Source organism: Mastigoproctus giganteus, chromosome 11 (genome assembly GCF_048544385.1).
Source record: "Mastigoproctus giganteus isolate SK-2022 chromosome 11, ASM4854438v1, whole genome shotgun sequence".
NCBI classification, from domain to species: Eukaryota; Metazoa; Arthropoda; class Arachnida; order Uropygi; family Thelyphonidae; genus Mastigoproctus; species Mastigoproctus giganteus.
The window spans coordinates 4601847-4617507 of NC_143585.1; the positions used below are offsets into that span (position 1 = coordinate 4601847).

At 34.5% G+C, this 15661-nt stretch overlaps 1 protein-coding gene across 1 annotated transcript in view; it reads right to left on the reverse strand.

The window, feature by feature from the left end:
- LOC150077659 (dual specificity protein kinase CLK2-like) overlaps window positions 1-15661 on the reverse strand; it is a 377713-nt gene that overhangs the window by 80698 nt on the left and 281354 nt on the right. Inside the window, exons 6-7 of the mRNA XM_090384751.1 lie at window positions 5268-5381; window positions 1420-1510 (exon numbers count right to left, since the gene is read on the reverse strand). Coding sequence (XP_090240877.1) covers window positions 1420-1510; window positions 5268-5381 — 205 coding nt within the window. The remainder of the gene's footprint in view (window positions 1-1419; window positions 1511-5267; window positions 5382-15661) is intronic.

Below are 15661 nucleotides of genomic sequence, written 5' to 3' on the forward strand. Positions count from 1 at the left end.
CTTCCTTGCAACCTGTTTACAATGCTCAGAGAATTTCATGTCTGACCGTATCGTAACACCCAAGTCCCTTTCCTCCAGTATTGGGTTTAGTTGAACTCCACCAAGTGAATATGTTATTTTGGGAATACTGTTTCCCAGGTGTAATACCTTACACTTTGTTGGATTAAAGCACAGCTGCCATTTTTCTGACCATTCCTGAAGTCTATCTAGTTCTCTCTGAAGAAGCTCAGCTTGACACTGATCCTTAACTACTCTACCAATTTTAACATCATCCAAATTTAGACATCATGCCCTCTATCCCTTCATCAATGTCGTTTATGAAAATTAAAAACAACAGTGGTCCTAATACTGATCCTTTGGTAACCGCACTTCTTACATCAACCCAATCTGAGGAATAGCCATTTATTACAACCCTCTGCCTCCTGCCCTGAAGCCATCCTGCTATCCATCTAAAGATTTTCCCAATGATTCCAACCTGTTCCAGCTTATAAAGCAACCGCTCATGTGGGATTGAGTCAAAAGCTTTGCTGAAATCTAAATAAACAATGTCGAAATTATTCCCTAAATCCAGCTCATGAGTGACCCTTTCAAAATAGCAAACCAGATTTCTTAAACATGATTTTCCCTTTACAAAAGCATGCTGAGTATCCTTGAGAATTTCAATTCGATCCAAATGATCCTGAATTCCATCCTTGATCATTGCCTCCATGATTTTCCCTACCACTGAAGTCAGACTGACAGGTCGATAATTTCCCACTTCACTCTTAGAGCCACCCTTGTGTATTGCAGTATTAATAGGAGGCATAAATTCAAAATTATGGAGAAGAATGATAAACTGAATTTTAGAAAGTATTTCTTTAGCTAGTAAGCTGTTAATCATTGCAACACAAGCTGCTTTCATTGGTAGTTAAGGCAGATGGTTTGGCTGATGCAGCAGGAGTCACTGGCTTCTGTACACAAAATGGGCACATTTTGTCAAATTACTAAAGCTAAATTACTAAATTACTGGATTTTTTTTCTTGGGAATTTCTGCTTATTTTTGTTAATGAATGGACTGTTAGGTATATAATAGTCTATGTTGCAAAACAGAAATGCATTAATCTTTTTCTTTTTTTTTTGAAAATGAAGTTTTTCTTCCTGAATTAAAAAAAAAATAATAATAACTGAAGATTAAAAATAAGTACAAGCTAACAGTTTATGTCACAGAAAAAGTTACGCTAAAAATTACATAAGACAGTCATTAGCCAAACTAAATACTAAAGAAATGTCTTGTATAATGATATGCATTAATGAGGAGTTTTCGTATTAACAAAGTATACATTTACATTAGCATTATATATTGGTAACAGAACAAATTTTCTTATTTAATCAGTCTTAAACAAAGAAATAATGAACTAAACTGCTAAATACCATACTTACCAAAAAGTCAAATACACTCAGTCCTAACATTTCAAAAGCAATACACATATGTCCATGATAATCAAACCAGTCAACCATCTTAACACACAAGCTAGAGAGAGAAAGAAAGAGAGAGCACATTATGTTCATATTATTTTCCAAGACAATGCATGAATATAATTATCTAAATTAACTGCCAAATGACCTACTGCCATTACAGTTTTTAAAGGACTTATCGTTCTAATTGCCAACTCTCTAGATTTACGACAGAGAATCTGTATTTTTTACTCGAGTTGACCCTTCTCCACATTACTACTGTAATACAGTTGGCGAGAAAGAGTTTCAAAAAATAAATAACCAAAATTTACATTAAAATTGGATTTTTTTCCTTGGGAATTTCTGCTTATTTTTGTTAATGAATGGACCGTTAAGTATATAATAGTCTATGTTGCAAAACAGAAATGCATGGTAAAAGCGTTGCTCACTTGGTATTTGTAAATTCAGTATCTTTCAGTAAAATGCCAAATGAATATAACATAAAATTTCATTAGATACACGTGCAAGATTTCTCACGTATTGTAAAATCTAAAAAAAGGTAACAGTTTCCTTGTACACCATATGATGTTGTGATTTTTCAGTTTCAAGCAGTGGGAAACATAATCAGACATTTGCAAACAAATAAGCCTAATGACAATTGAGGGGAATAGAAATACAGGGGAGGATCCCCATTATCCGAGGATAATGGTTCCAGAAAATTCCACTTAAAACGGGGACCAATTTTTTGTAATGTGTATTATATATTTGTACATAGCAAAAAATGGATTGAAGGAACTGAAAAATGAGACAATTACTTTATTAGACATTTTTATTATAATATTCTGAACAACGTACGGTTAAGTAAAATTTAATGAAGTTACACTACTTTTCAGTTTTACGAGTAAAGAATGAATTGAGAGTTGTTGTGTGTGTGCATTTTTTTTTTTGCTGTATTTTTAAAGATAAAATTGTGTCGTAGCATTTAGTTATGTTTTTTAACTTTGCACTTAACTTTTGTTTCTCGATTACAAGAGGGCCATTCTCACAAAAATATTCAAGTGCTTGGTCAATTTTCTCAAAGACTTCCTTTAATTTTCAAATCCGTAACTGTGGGGACTCGGATAATGAATATGCAGACACCGGGGACCCCCTGTAAACGCAAAAATAGATGTTGGATTTCACAGTGGTAATGAAATGACATAAGACAGTGAAACTGCATGGATAGGGAAAGAAGAGGTAGTGAATGACTGAAATGACGGAAAAATTACATTTTTGATTGCTACAGATGGCTGTAATCAAAATGATTCTAAGCTGTATCCTTTTTGTGATACAAAAAAAAAAAAAAAAAAAAAAGAAGCCGAACTGAAAGCAGCTTGCTTTCAGGACCAGCACAGGCAGGACCATATTAAGGTGTAGTGTAAATACAACCCTGGAAGTGGTTGTTACACCTTAATTGGTAGGACCATAAGATGTAGCAACCACTTCTAGGCACCGCCTCTTAGACAGCAAAAATGAACACCGTATCACAGGGGCCTTTTTAGCTAGTCAACAGTCAGTTCTGCTATAGCGCGCATTTTGGCAATGCAAATTTGTTCCAACACGACTGATATATTAGGGAACAATGTGGGTATAACACAATTTTCGTGTTGGCTCATGCACGATTTCGTCTGCGAGTAACATCAGGTGAATGCAAAACCCGGCACCAAGCTAAACATACAAGTTTACAAAGCTTAAAAAATAAATATTAAATGTGTGAGAGCTATATCACTGTATTAGTTGCAGGCACACTGTTATCATTCGCTGTATTCACAAGATATTGTAAGCCAACTCATGTTTTCAGGAGCTCACAAATTTCAGTTTGAACAGAAATTTCGTGAGGTGTGATAGCGCGAGCAGAAGAGTACATTTCTGGAAGTCATTACCATAAAACAATAAAAACAATTTGCATTACCCGGTTTATTGGGCTTTTCTGTTAGTGCAGTCTGCGCGGGTAGCAAAGTGGTATCATCACCGTCCTCCCCACACCGGGTGAAAGAGGCTCAGGTTCGAATCCTGTCAATGATGCGAGGAACTTTAGTGGGCTCTTTTCACTCTGTGGCTGAGTTAGTCAGTCTCAGGCATAGATAGCAAGGTTTTTTCCCAAGAAACTGGGGTTTTTCGTCCAGCAAACAGGCAAATCGACCAGAGAACACACACAATTTACAGACAAAATAAATACATTTACGGTGGACCCTAATATTATATTTTTCTGTTAGTGCAATCTAATTATAAATGGGTAGTAAACTTGATCTTATTGCATTTGCGATAATACTGATAGCTGGAATTCTGTGGGTTTTTACCTTATTATGGTGAAATGTGTTTCCCCTTCCATGAAATCTTCAATCATATAAAAAACATAAATAAAATTCTAGAATCTTCTCTTTATTCCTACTTTTTAAGCTTCATAAACTTGTTAGTCTGTATCTCACTTGTGCAATTTTTGCATACTGTATTCGTTGTTATTGATTGCTTATCTTTTTTAGTTTTAAATTTTACAATTCAAAAAAAAAAAAAAAAAATGTCAGTGAACAGAAATATTAATTTCTATGTATATATATATATATATATATATTACAGTGCTATTCACTGTAATATTTATTATTTTATTTATTAGAAATTTAAGATGTTTAAACCTCTGTTAGCAATTTTATTGGGTTTCTGACTTTTTTTAGTGTTTCACTTACCACAAGAACATTTTTTTTGAGTGCTCTGCCCCATATCCCTATTTTTCCCATAAGCCCTATTGTTTTTAATGCATGAAATGCCATAATGCAGAGATTGTTAGGAACACATGTACCGCGTTACAGCAGAACTGACTATACTTATTTAGTTTAGTGGGAGTAACAGTTTGTTTCGATCTGTGTACTTAAATCTTGACGTAGCCATTGTCACTGGTCAGTCTGTATTATATTAATTATACACTGTTATGATACAATAACATTGAGTTCTCAATGAAAGTTGGCAGGTGTGCTTTGAAAAATGTAGTGGTTTCTTACTGGGTTAACGTGTTAAGCAGAGCAATAGTAAATAGCAATAATATATAATTAGAAGAAGAAGAAAAACAAGAGAAGCACAATGCAAGCCTAATACTCTGAGATGGCTATAAAATTCAATCCAGAGAATTGGATTAAAACACACAATCAGTAGGTTACAAAGTAAAGAAAATAATTTTTGGCACAAGTATATAGACTTAAAATCTGTATCACTTCCAAAAACTCAGAACCCTCATTAAAATTTCCCATTCTCTTGTTTGAAAGGTGAGGTGAGTTAATAGCACATTTTCCCCTTGCTTGAAAGGTGTAATTTAATATAACTTAAAAAAAAAAAAAAAAACCCTACTAAAAGGCATTTTAATTGTAGAAATAACACTTTTTAAGAATCACTTTGCTACACTGCATTAGGATGGAATTTTAATAACATCAATTGATATTGAATGGCCAAACATTTTGGAGTTCAAAAAAATGACATAAATGAAAAATAACTACCTGTTGGGTGGACTAAGAAGCAAAATGATGCAAATGGTGGTCAGTAGTTATTTTCTGTTTATGTAATTTTTTTTTGGGACAGAAGAAGTTAATGGCACTTCAAAATATTTGGTAAAATTGGAAAAGTTTCAGTAAATATTGGAAAATTAGAAAATTTTTAATATTATGCTATGTTACTGTGTAGTGCAAAAATACATTTGATAGAACTTTTTATTTTTTATAAAAAAAAAAGATAGCAAAAAATATACTATTACATAGAAAAATTCTTTAATACATGAAAAATAACAAGATATGTTAATCTCTTCTTACTGTGTGCCATCAGAATCACTTTCTATAAGTTTCTCCAGAACATTTATTTCTAACTTTGCTGCTTCTCTATACTTCTCAACATTCTTTATTATCTTGAGGGCAAAAATATGATCACTAAAAATTTTCAAAGAAATTTATATGAATACAATTTAATGGAGTTTTTGAACTTACTAACTTTTATAATTTTAATCCTTAAATATTCTTACATTAGCAGCACTATTCAAAAACAGCAGATAAGTACAAAGAAACTTTGGGATTCAGAATTGTACATAATAACAGCTAGTTATAAATAGCTGAAATTCTGCTTTTGGATTTGGAAATTATTTACTTGAGATTGCCATAATCATAGGTTTTTGCTCATTAGGGTGCTAACATTGTCAACTTTGCACATCATCTGCCAATCAGGATATAACTAAGTAAAATTCATGCATAATCAAACTATGCAAACAGAAAAGTAAAGAATCGAGATTGTGAAATTCTATTATTCAGTCGAAGCCATACCAAGCTCTGTGGTCTCATAAGCAGTTTGAGCAAACAGGCTGGACCTGCAGTGAGGAAAGAACATGACATGGTACCTACTGTTTGATCCTTGATGCCCAGTAATATCCTCTTCACTCTAACCAACAATATCAATAAGAATAGCCATTTCATCTGTAAGGAGATAAGTTACAGCACACTTGGCAAACCACTACTTCAAGGGGAAACAACATAAGGACCATGACTCCCCAAGCTTGCTGAACCCTATGGTACTGATGAAAGACAAGGCATCACTTATCACATAGTAGTAGTAGTAGTGGCATGTGATGCAAGAAAGCAAGTGTACGAGCTTATGCAGCATCAGCCGAAAAAAAAAAAAAAAAAAACCATTCCCTCCAAATGCCTGTCCAGGTCCTCCTTAAATTTATTCAACCTATCAACTTCCACAACGACAGATGGAAGTTTGTTCCAGCAATTAACCACCCGCTGGCTAAAGGCAAATTTCTGCACATCTATTCTACATCTGTCTTTTCTTATTTTGAATTTATGCCCCCTTAGGTTCATAATCTGAATAGGTGGAAGGATCCCATCAGAATTCAGCATGCTCAACCCATTCAAGGCCTTATACACCTCAACATCATAAAGGTAGCAAATACTCAGTAAGAACATTTCCAAGATATCACTGTCTCCCAGTGGAATGATCTAAGTTGACCTGACTTCATACCAGGTCACTCAAGATCATTCCACTGGAAGATGATGCTTCTGCTAAGCTTTCTGAAATCATTTCCTATATCAACCCAGAGCAAAGATGTTATTATGTAGAGAGGCAGATGAAATACCTGCTGCTATGTTGTTAACAAACATGTGCAAGGCATCCAGCATATCAAACCAACATACCACACTGTATGAACATAATCAGTATTATGAACAGAATGATCCAGTCACTGACAGGGCCATATTAGGGTGTAGCATCCACTTAAAGGCACCGCTCTTATGCAGAAGAAGTGAACCTAGTATCACAGGAACCATTTTATCTAGTCTACTTATTTAGTTTAGTGGGAGTGGTTAACAATTTGTTTAGATCTGTGAACTTAAGTCTTTATGTAACTCTTGTTACTGGTCAGTCCATATATATATATATATATATATATATAAAATCCAATTAATCCAAAAATTAAATAGGGAGATAAAAAATTAAAAATAAATAAGAAAAAAATAGTAGAAAAGCTTTATAGAAAAATTTTAATTGGCTTAATTTTCTAAATTATTCTAGGAACGTTGCTTCAACACTACCCTCTCCTTCTTTACCCCCCCCCATATATTTTTCTGTTATTGCTATTTTTATTTGGTTCAGTTCATTTTCATTCTACTGGCAAAAATCCTATTTTAATTTAGCTTATATATATATATATATATATATATATATAAAAAACATTATTATGATACAATAATGTTGTGTTCTCAATGATGAACCACTAGAAGAAGAAGAAAGTATACTTTCTCCAGGGGATTCAGGATTCTTAGTTATTCAAAAAATAGCAAGGGCTTAATTTTTTCAGTACTCACCTTGATCGATCTGCAATTGTTATGGTTTGAATGGCAAGAGGTGACTAGCTTTAAGGTGATTGGTTCTTAAATTAAGGGGTGGGTAAATAGTAATTATAATGGAAATGGGATTAAAATATGCGCAAGGAAGTAGAAGTGCACTAACTCTTGCACTGCTTCTATTGAAATGAGCAGAAGCCTGAAAAACAAGATGCAGGATATTTCAGAGACTGCTGGGAGTCATTGCGGTACAAGTAAACACATGGGTTGTGTTAGGGTAGCTAAGAATAGAAACAAGTGCATGTATACCTGCGTGTACACCAATGCTAGGAGTTTAGTAAATAAACTTGATGAATTTGAGGTATTGCTCAAAACATCAAAGGCAGATATTGTTGGGATATCAGAGACGTGGTGTCACACAGATATAAGTAATGCGGAACTGGAATTTGGGGAATACAATGTGTATAGAAAGGATAGACAGGACAGGAGGGGAGGAGGGGTTATGCTATTAATTAAGAAACACATAAAGTCCAAGGAAGTGAAGCCAGTCGACATCGATGGACAGGGCAGTGTCGAGTCAGTTTGGTGTGACATAAGCATAGGGAAATCAAAATTGATAGTAGGAGTGTGCTATAGGCCTAATGACTCTGATGAGTATAATAAGATATTGTACAGGGAAATAGAGTGGGCCAGTAAATCAGAGAGTCTTATAATGGGGAAATTTTAATTTCCCAGATATTGACTGGAATTTGTGGGTTGGTCACTCGCACACTAGCAAGGCTTTTGTGGATTTATTGGATGATTGTTTTCTACATCAGCATGTTTGTGAGGCAACAAGAGGGAGCAATACTCTTGATCTGATTATCAGTAGTGATTCTTCATACATTAAGAATCTGCAGATAAATGAACCACTAGGTGGCAGTGATCACAGTGTGTTGAAGTGGGATTTACTCAAGGAGGTAACTACCATCAGAGGTAAAGGGAAGGGTTTTTGTTTTCGTAAAGGCGACTATGATGGTCTGAGACAGTATTTAAATTCTATACAGTGGGACTAATTGATGATGTTACCAACAGCAAACTCAAAATGGGAAGCATTCAAGGAACAAATCTTGGAGGCTACCAGGCTTTACATACCAACTAAGAAATATTGTTCAAGGTTTAGGCCTAAATGTTTTGTCAGATGAACTAATGAGACATGTGGCAGAGAAGAAAAATGCATGGGATACATACAAGTTAATGGGTGACATGGAAGCCTATGATAGATATAAGTTGGTCTGTAACCAAGTCACAAAGGAGATTAGGCAGGAAAAGGCAGACTACGAAAAATCCTTGGCAAAGGATGCAAAGAAAAACAGAAATGAGTTCTTTACATATTTAAACTCAAGAAGGAAAGGGATGAATCAGATTGGTCCACTGGATATTGATGATTCAACAGTTGAGGATCCTGCTCAGGTGGCTAACAATCTAAACGAGTATTTTGCATCTACATTCACACATGAGGAGTTATTCAGGAAGGAGAATGATGTAGGTAAAGTAAACATTGGCAGTGAGGTGGATGATTTTGTAATAACTGAGAGGAAAGTGGAGGAGAGATTGTTGAGGATAAACATAAAAAAGGCACCTGGGGTGGATGGGATCTATCCAGTTATATTAAAGGAGGCAGCAAAGGAAGTAAGCAAACCCCTAGCCATAATTATGAGAGCTTCTTTGGATTCAGGGGAGGTACCCATAGATTGGAGATGTGCAAATGTAACCCCAATTCACAAAGGAGGATCAAAGGCTGACACAAGTAATTATAGACCTGTTAGTTTAACTTCTGTTCCAGGTAAATTAATGGAGGCACTGGTTAAAGAAGCACTGCAGGATCATCTAGACAAGAATTCAGTTATAGCTCAGACGCAGCATGGTTTTGTTAAGGGCAGGTCTTGCCTGACCAATTTGATTGGATACTATGATGTAGTCACAAAAGAACTAGATGCAGGGAATAACTTTGATATTATATATTTAGATCTTAGAAAGGCTTTTGATACTGTTGCACATGGAAGACTGCTGCACAAATTGGAGCAATGTGGCACTGGAGGCAAATTGCTGCTATGGATAAGGGGATGGTTGAGTGGCAGAAGACAGAGAGTGGTAATCAATGGACACTGCTCAACGTGGACTAATGTTATTAGTGGAGTTCCTCAGGGTTCAGTGTTGGGTCCGTTGTTGTTTTCAGTGTTTATGAATGATATTGATGATGGGATATCAAGTTTAATGTCCAAGTTTGCAGATGATACAAAGGTTGGCAGGGTTGTTAAGGACACTACTGACGCTATGCTGCTGCAACAGGATCTGGAAAGGTTGAACAGATGGGCTGAGAGGTGGCAAATGAAGTTTAACATTGACAAATGTAAAGTATTACATATGGGAAACAGTAACCCCAGAGCAACGTATAAACTCTGCGGTACTACACTGACAGTGGTGGAGAGTGAAAAGGACCTGGGGGTAATTGTGCAGGCAGATATGAAGTTCTCTGAGCAGTGCAGACGAGCTGCAAGAGTAGCTCATGGTGTCTTGTCAATGATATACAGGAATTTTTCTAGCAGGGATAACGAGGTGATTATTCCCTTGTATAAGGCAATGGTTGGGACACATCTTGAGTACTGTATACAGGTCTGGAGGCCTCATTTCAAGAAGGATGTAGAGCTGCTGGAACGGGTACAGAGAAAGGCAACAAGATTAGTGAATGGAACAAAGGGTTGCTCTTACGAAGAAAGGCTTAAGTTTTGCAAATTACAGTCTGGAGACTAGGCACCGGCGAGGTGATCTGATAGAGGTGTATAAGGCTTTGAATGGTTTGAGCATGCTCAATGCCAATGGGATTCTTCATCTTGCTCAGAATAATCAGCTCAGAGGGCATAAATTCAAATTGAGGAAGGACGGATGTCGGATAGATGTGCGGAAATTTGCCTTTGGCCAGCGGGTGGTTGGTTGGTGGAACCGACTTCCATCACTTGTTGTTGAAGTTGATAGCCTAAACAAATTTAAAGCTCAACTGGACAGGTATTTCGAAAGAACGGAGGGGTGAAATGGGAGTGGTGTGTTTTTTTTTTTTTTTTTTTTTGGCTGATGCTGAATAAGCTTGCTTTCTTGCATCATATGCCTCTACTAATGCTAATGCTAACTCCATCCTTGGTTGTCATTAAATTGGGTTAAATTGGGATTCTAAATAGTGGATAAGCCAATAGTCATAACAAAGGACTTTCATTAAAAAATGTCTTCAGTTGGCAAGTTAAGTGAAAGGGAACGTGTACTGTATTTAAGAAGAATTTTGTAATCCCGTGATGCACTTTGTTACTTGCAAGAATCTCAGATTGGTGAGATTCCAAACCGGAAAAAAATTGAAGGGGAGTTTCGCATTTATAACGTTTAGATCGGAGTGGTGTCGAAACCATTCTATAATGAGAGCGTCAAATTGTAAAATTTTTAACTGTTTTTAATTTTAATATGGTAATAGCTGAATCAACTAAGGGTGTATGGTTGTTGGAGTGTGCATGTAAAGTAAGTTCAGTGCTAGACTGTCCAGTTCTGAAGCTATTGTAGTGATAGTATGCTCTGGTATTGGATGATTGGGTTGAACCGAATTTGGTTGTGGTACTACCAATGTAACAAGCATTACAATTGTGTTGACATTTTATTAAATAAATAATATTATTCATTTCGCCTGTTGGATATTTATGTGTTTCTTTATATTTATTGAAAAGTGATCCGAGTTTGTTATAAGTGGAAAAAATAAGAGTGATGTCTGTACCTGCAAATATTTGCTGAAATTGTCCTGCAAGATTACTATGATAAGGAAGGACAAGACATGTTTTACTATTTATGATGTGTTTTATGGGATTATTGATATTATTTTTTGCGATGGAAATGGTATGTTGGATTAATTTTGGAGGGTAATTTCTAGCTATGAATTTTTTTTGTGAGATATTGTAACTCATCGGATAGGTCATCTTGTGTGGTGCTAAATTTAATGGCATTGTAGATTTGGTTATAGAGAACTGATTTTTTTATGTTGAAAGGGTGGTGAAATGTAAAATGTAGGAATTTCCCTGTGTGTGTGTATGTTTTCTATAGATCTTAGTTCCTAGTTTAGTACCTGTTTTATATATGGTGAGATTGAGAAAATGAATTTGTCTATTGGTTTCTATTTTGAGCGTGTATTTAAGTCTGTCGTGAATTGAACTGAATTTTGTAAAAAGGTTATCAATTATAGTTTTGTTTCCTATTAAAAGTACATCATCGGCATATCGCATATATAACTTTATCTCGGAAGGGTAAGGTTGTCAGATTTTATTTTCAACTGTGGCTAAATAAATTTCAGAAAGGGGAGCAGAAATGCCCAAGCCCTGGGGTAACCCGAATATTTGTTGGAAGATCTGATTGTGAAATCTGAAATGCCTGGTGTCTAATAGTAGAGAGGTGAGTTCTACAATATTGTTTATAGAAAGGGAGGTGCGATTAATGAGACTATTGTCGGAAGTTAAATATCCACGTAGGGCTTGTAAGGTGAAAGGTATATGTACATTGGTGTTTAGTGATACAACATCAAACGATGCTAGAATATCATCGTCAGCGATTATGGTGGTTTTAATTTTCTCAAAGGCTTGGTTGGTTGGTATTACTGATTTTAAATTTGGAAAACCTGGTGAGTGGAGATATGATTTTTACTAGAAATGAGGATAGGTTTGCTAAGGCGGATTTACTAAAAGAAATAATTGGTCTTAAGGGATAGCCCGGTTTATGTAGTTTGGTAATTCCAAACATATGGGGGAGAACACTGCTTCGTATGCCAATCTGCTCTAAGGTATGTAGGGTGATTTCTTTATTAGACTGGAGTTTTCTAAGGATAATGTCAAGCTTGTTTTTTTTTTAATTTGGATATATTATAGGAATTATTAATTATATAGGTGATTTGGTCTGCTAGAATTTGTTCCATTTTTTCTATATAAGTGGCTTTATCTAAAATTACTATGGTATCTCCTTTGTCTGCTTTTTGGATAATAATGTCGGGGATTTTACTTAGTTTATGAATATCACCGAGCTGTTGTTTGGATGTATTAGATTGGGAGGGGAGTTTTGAGTTAATAATAGTGTTAGTCTGATGTAAAATGCGCCATTTGTCAGGGCGATGTTCGAGTTTTGTTTGAAGTTCTATAATACTTTCTTTTATGGAACATTGATGGCTTTTTATCGCAAAGTTGAATCCATGTTCTAAACTTGCGAGTTCGGTAGTAGTGAAAGTTTTAGAAGAAATATTAACTGTGGAAATTTGTGGAGCTGTTATTTTTGTTTCCTAGGTAAGTGTGATCCATTTTTTAGAATGTCTTAATTCAACCTCTTTAAGGGCTGCATTAGGTTGCATGTTTCTCTTAAGTTTAAATTTTAAATAATGTATCTGGTATTGGAGCTGATATTTCTTATTAAATCTTAAATCAGATTTCACAATGAGATCTTCCAACAAATATTCAGGTTACCCATGGGCTTGGGCATTTCTGCTCCCCTTTCCAAAATTTACTTAGCCACAGTTGAAAATAAAATCCTACAACCTTACCCTTCTGAGATAAAGTTATACATGCGATACGCCGATGATGTACTTTTAATAGGAAACAAAACTATAATTGACAACCTTTTTACAAAATTCAATTCAATTCACGACAGATTTAAATACACACTCGAAATAGAAACCAATAAACAAATTAATTTTCTCAATCTCACCATATATAAAACAGGTACTAAATAAACTAGGAACTAAGATCTATAGAAAACACACACACACACACACACACACACACACACACACACACACACACACACACACACACACACACACACACACACACACACACACACACACACACACACACACACACACACACACACACAGGGAAATTCCTACATTTTACATCCAATGAGTTACAATATCTCACAAACAAATTCAGAGCCAGAAATTACCCTCCAAAATTAATCCAACATACCATTTCCGTTGCAAAAAATAATATCAATAATCCCATAAAACACATCATAAATAGTAAAACATTGTCTTGTCTATCCTTATCATAGTAATCTTGCAGGACAATTTCAGCGAATATTTGCAGGTACAGATATCACTTATTTTTTCCACTTATAACAAACTCGGATCACTTTTCAATAAATATAAAGAAACACATAAATATCCAACAAGCGAAATGGATAATATTATTTATTTAATAAAATGTCAACGCAATTGTAACGCTTGTTACATTGGTAGTACCACAACCAAATTCTGTTCAACCCAATCATCCAATACCAGAGCATACTATCACTACAATAGCTTCAGAACTAGACAATCTAGCACTGAACTTACTTTACATGCACACTCCAACAACCATACACCCTTAGTTGATTCAGCTATTACCATATTAAAATTAAAAAACAGTTACAAAATTTTCAATTCGAAGCCCTCAACACCACTCCGATCTAAACATTATAAATGCGAAACTACCCTTCAATCTTTCTCCGGTTTGGAATCTCACCAATCTGAGATTCTTGCAAGTAACCAAGTGCATCATGGGATTATAAAATTCTTCTTAAATACAGTACGCGTTCCCTTTCACTTAACTTGCCAACTGAAGACGTTTTTTAACGAAAGTCCTTCGTTACAATTGTCCACTATTTAGAATCCCAATTTAACCCAATTTAATGACAACCAAGGGCGGAGTTAGTGCACTTCTACTTCCTTGCGCATATTTTAATCCCATTTCCATTATAATTACTATTTACCGACCCCTTAATTTAAGAACCAATCACCTTAAAGCTAGTCACCTCTTGCCATTCAAACCATAACAATTGCAGATCGATCAAAGTGAGTATTGAAAAAATTAAGCGCTTGCTATTTTTTGAATTTAGTCCAATAAAACAGTACTTTAAGACATACTATAACTTCTAAGGTTCTTAGTTATTTAAAATTTTAATTTTTAATAAGCTCTTGCTGAAAATTTTATGAAATTTTGTTTTTAATTTCTTCCATGTAATTCATTCCCACTTATCATGCTTTAAACATGAAACAGTCAAAGGGTAAGTTCTGTTTCTTTAAAGCTATGCTAATTATATAATTTATAATGATTATGGTAATTTCAATTCACCTGAACTCATCAGTATTTTAACCATTATCATATAATGGTTGAAAAAATAACCAAAACTTTTTTTTTTTAGATAAAACAACCTTTTCTGAAATTGCATTAAAACAAAAAATTTAAAAAGGAATAAAAAATATATTAATATTATTGGAATACCTGTACTAAACTATTGATAAACACTAAAACAATATTAGGTTAACAAAAATATCAAACAAAGGAAACATTTTATGTATTTTAATAAAATTGAATTTGTTTTTACTCTGCCACTTTTATACTAATTTTTCCTCCTCATATTCCCTTTGATTGATATAGGAGTTAGAATATTTGATAGTATAAACTAAGATAAATATTGAGGTAAATTTTTCTTATTCTTCTACAAGGAGTTAGAATATGAGCGTGTTTTGTTTTGAAAGTTGATCTGCTCTTTTCAATTTTTGCACATGGCTGGAAATCTGAGTTGTCTAAAAATTTTAATCTGATGCACCTTTTACAATTTACAGCAGATCTGACAAAAGTATGATAATGCTTGGTAAATAGTTTTTTTTTATCACCAAGTACTGTGTCTCTCAAGCTAGTAAAATATGAAACAGGTATTATATTTTCTAATTATAATGCTGCTGAACTCTGGAATATAATATGGCAAAGTGAGGAGGTATTTCTTATGGCTATAGTCAGGTTGAGAGAAAGACAGATAGCAGATGGTTGCATATGGTAAACAGTTTTACTAAATTATATGGTTGCACACTATCATTTATTAATAATTTAAAATTGAAAACTGAATAAATTCATTCCCATAGTTATTCAATTTTTTCAATGTGTTTGATATTTCTTGGTATCATATCCTTGACCCACCAGCAAGCAACAAAATGATCCCCAAATTTAGTCATTTTATAGGTGGTTACTGCTTTATATGCAGTTTATTATAATATACTATGATACATATTATATGAATATATTTTTTTGGTCAGCAATTCTATGATCATAACTGTGACAGCATGTATGCATCTATATGGTCAGTTTTGTTAGGTAAAAAACCCTAGGTTTTTATTCGTAGCTCTTGTCAAAGAGGCTAACTTAACCACAGTGAAAATAACCACAAAAGTTAATTCTATCAAGTAGGGATTTCAATCTATGCTTCATCAGAGTGGAATTTGCATCACAATACTGGATCTCCCCCCCCCACCATGAAGCTTTCAATTTGTACTTTTTTTAAAA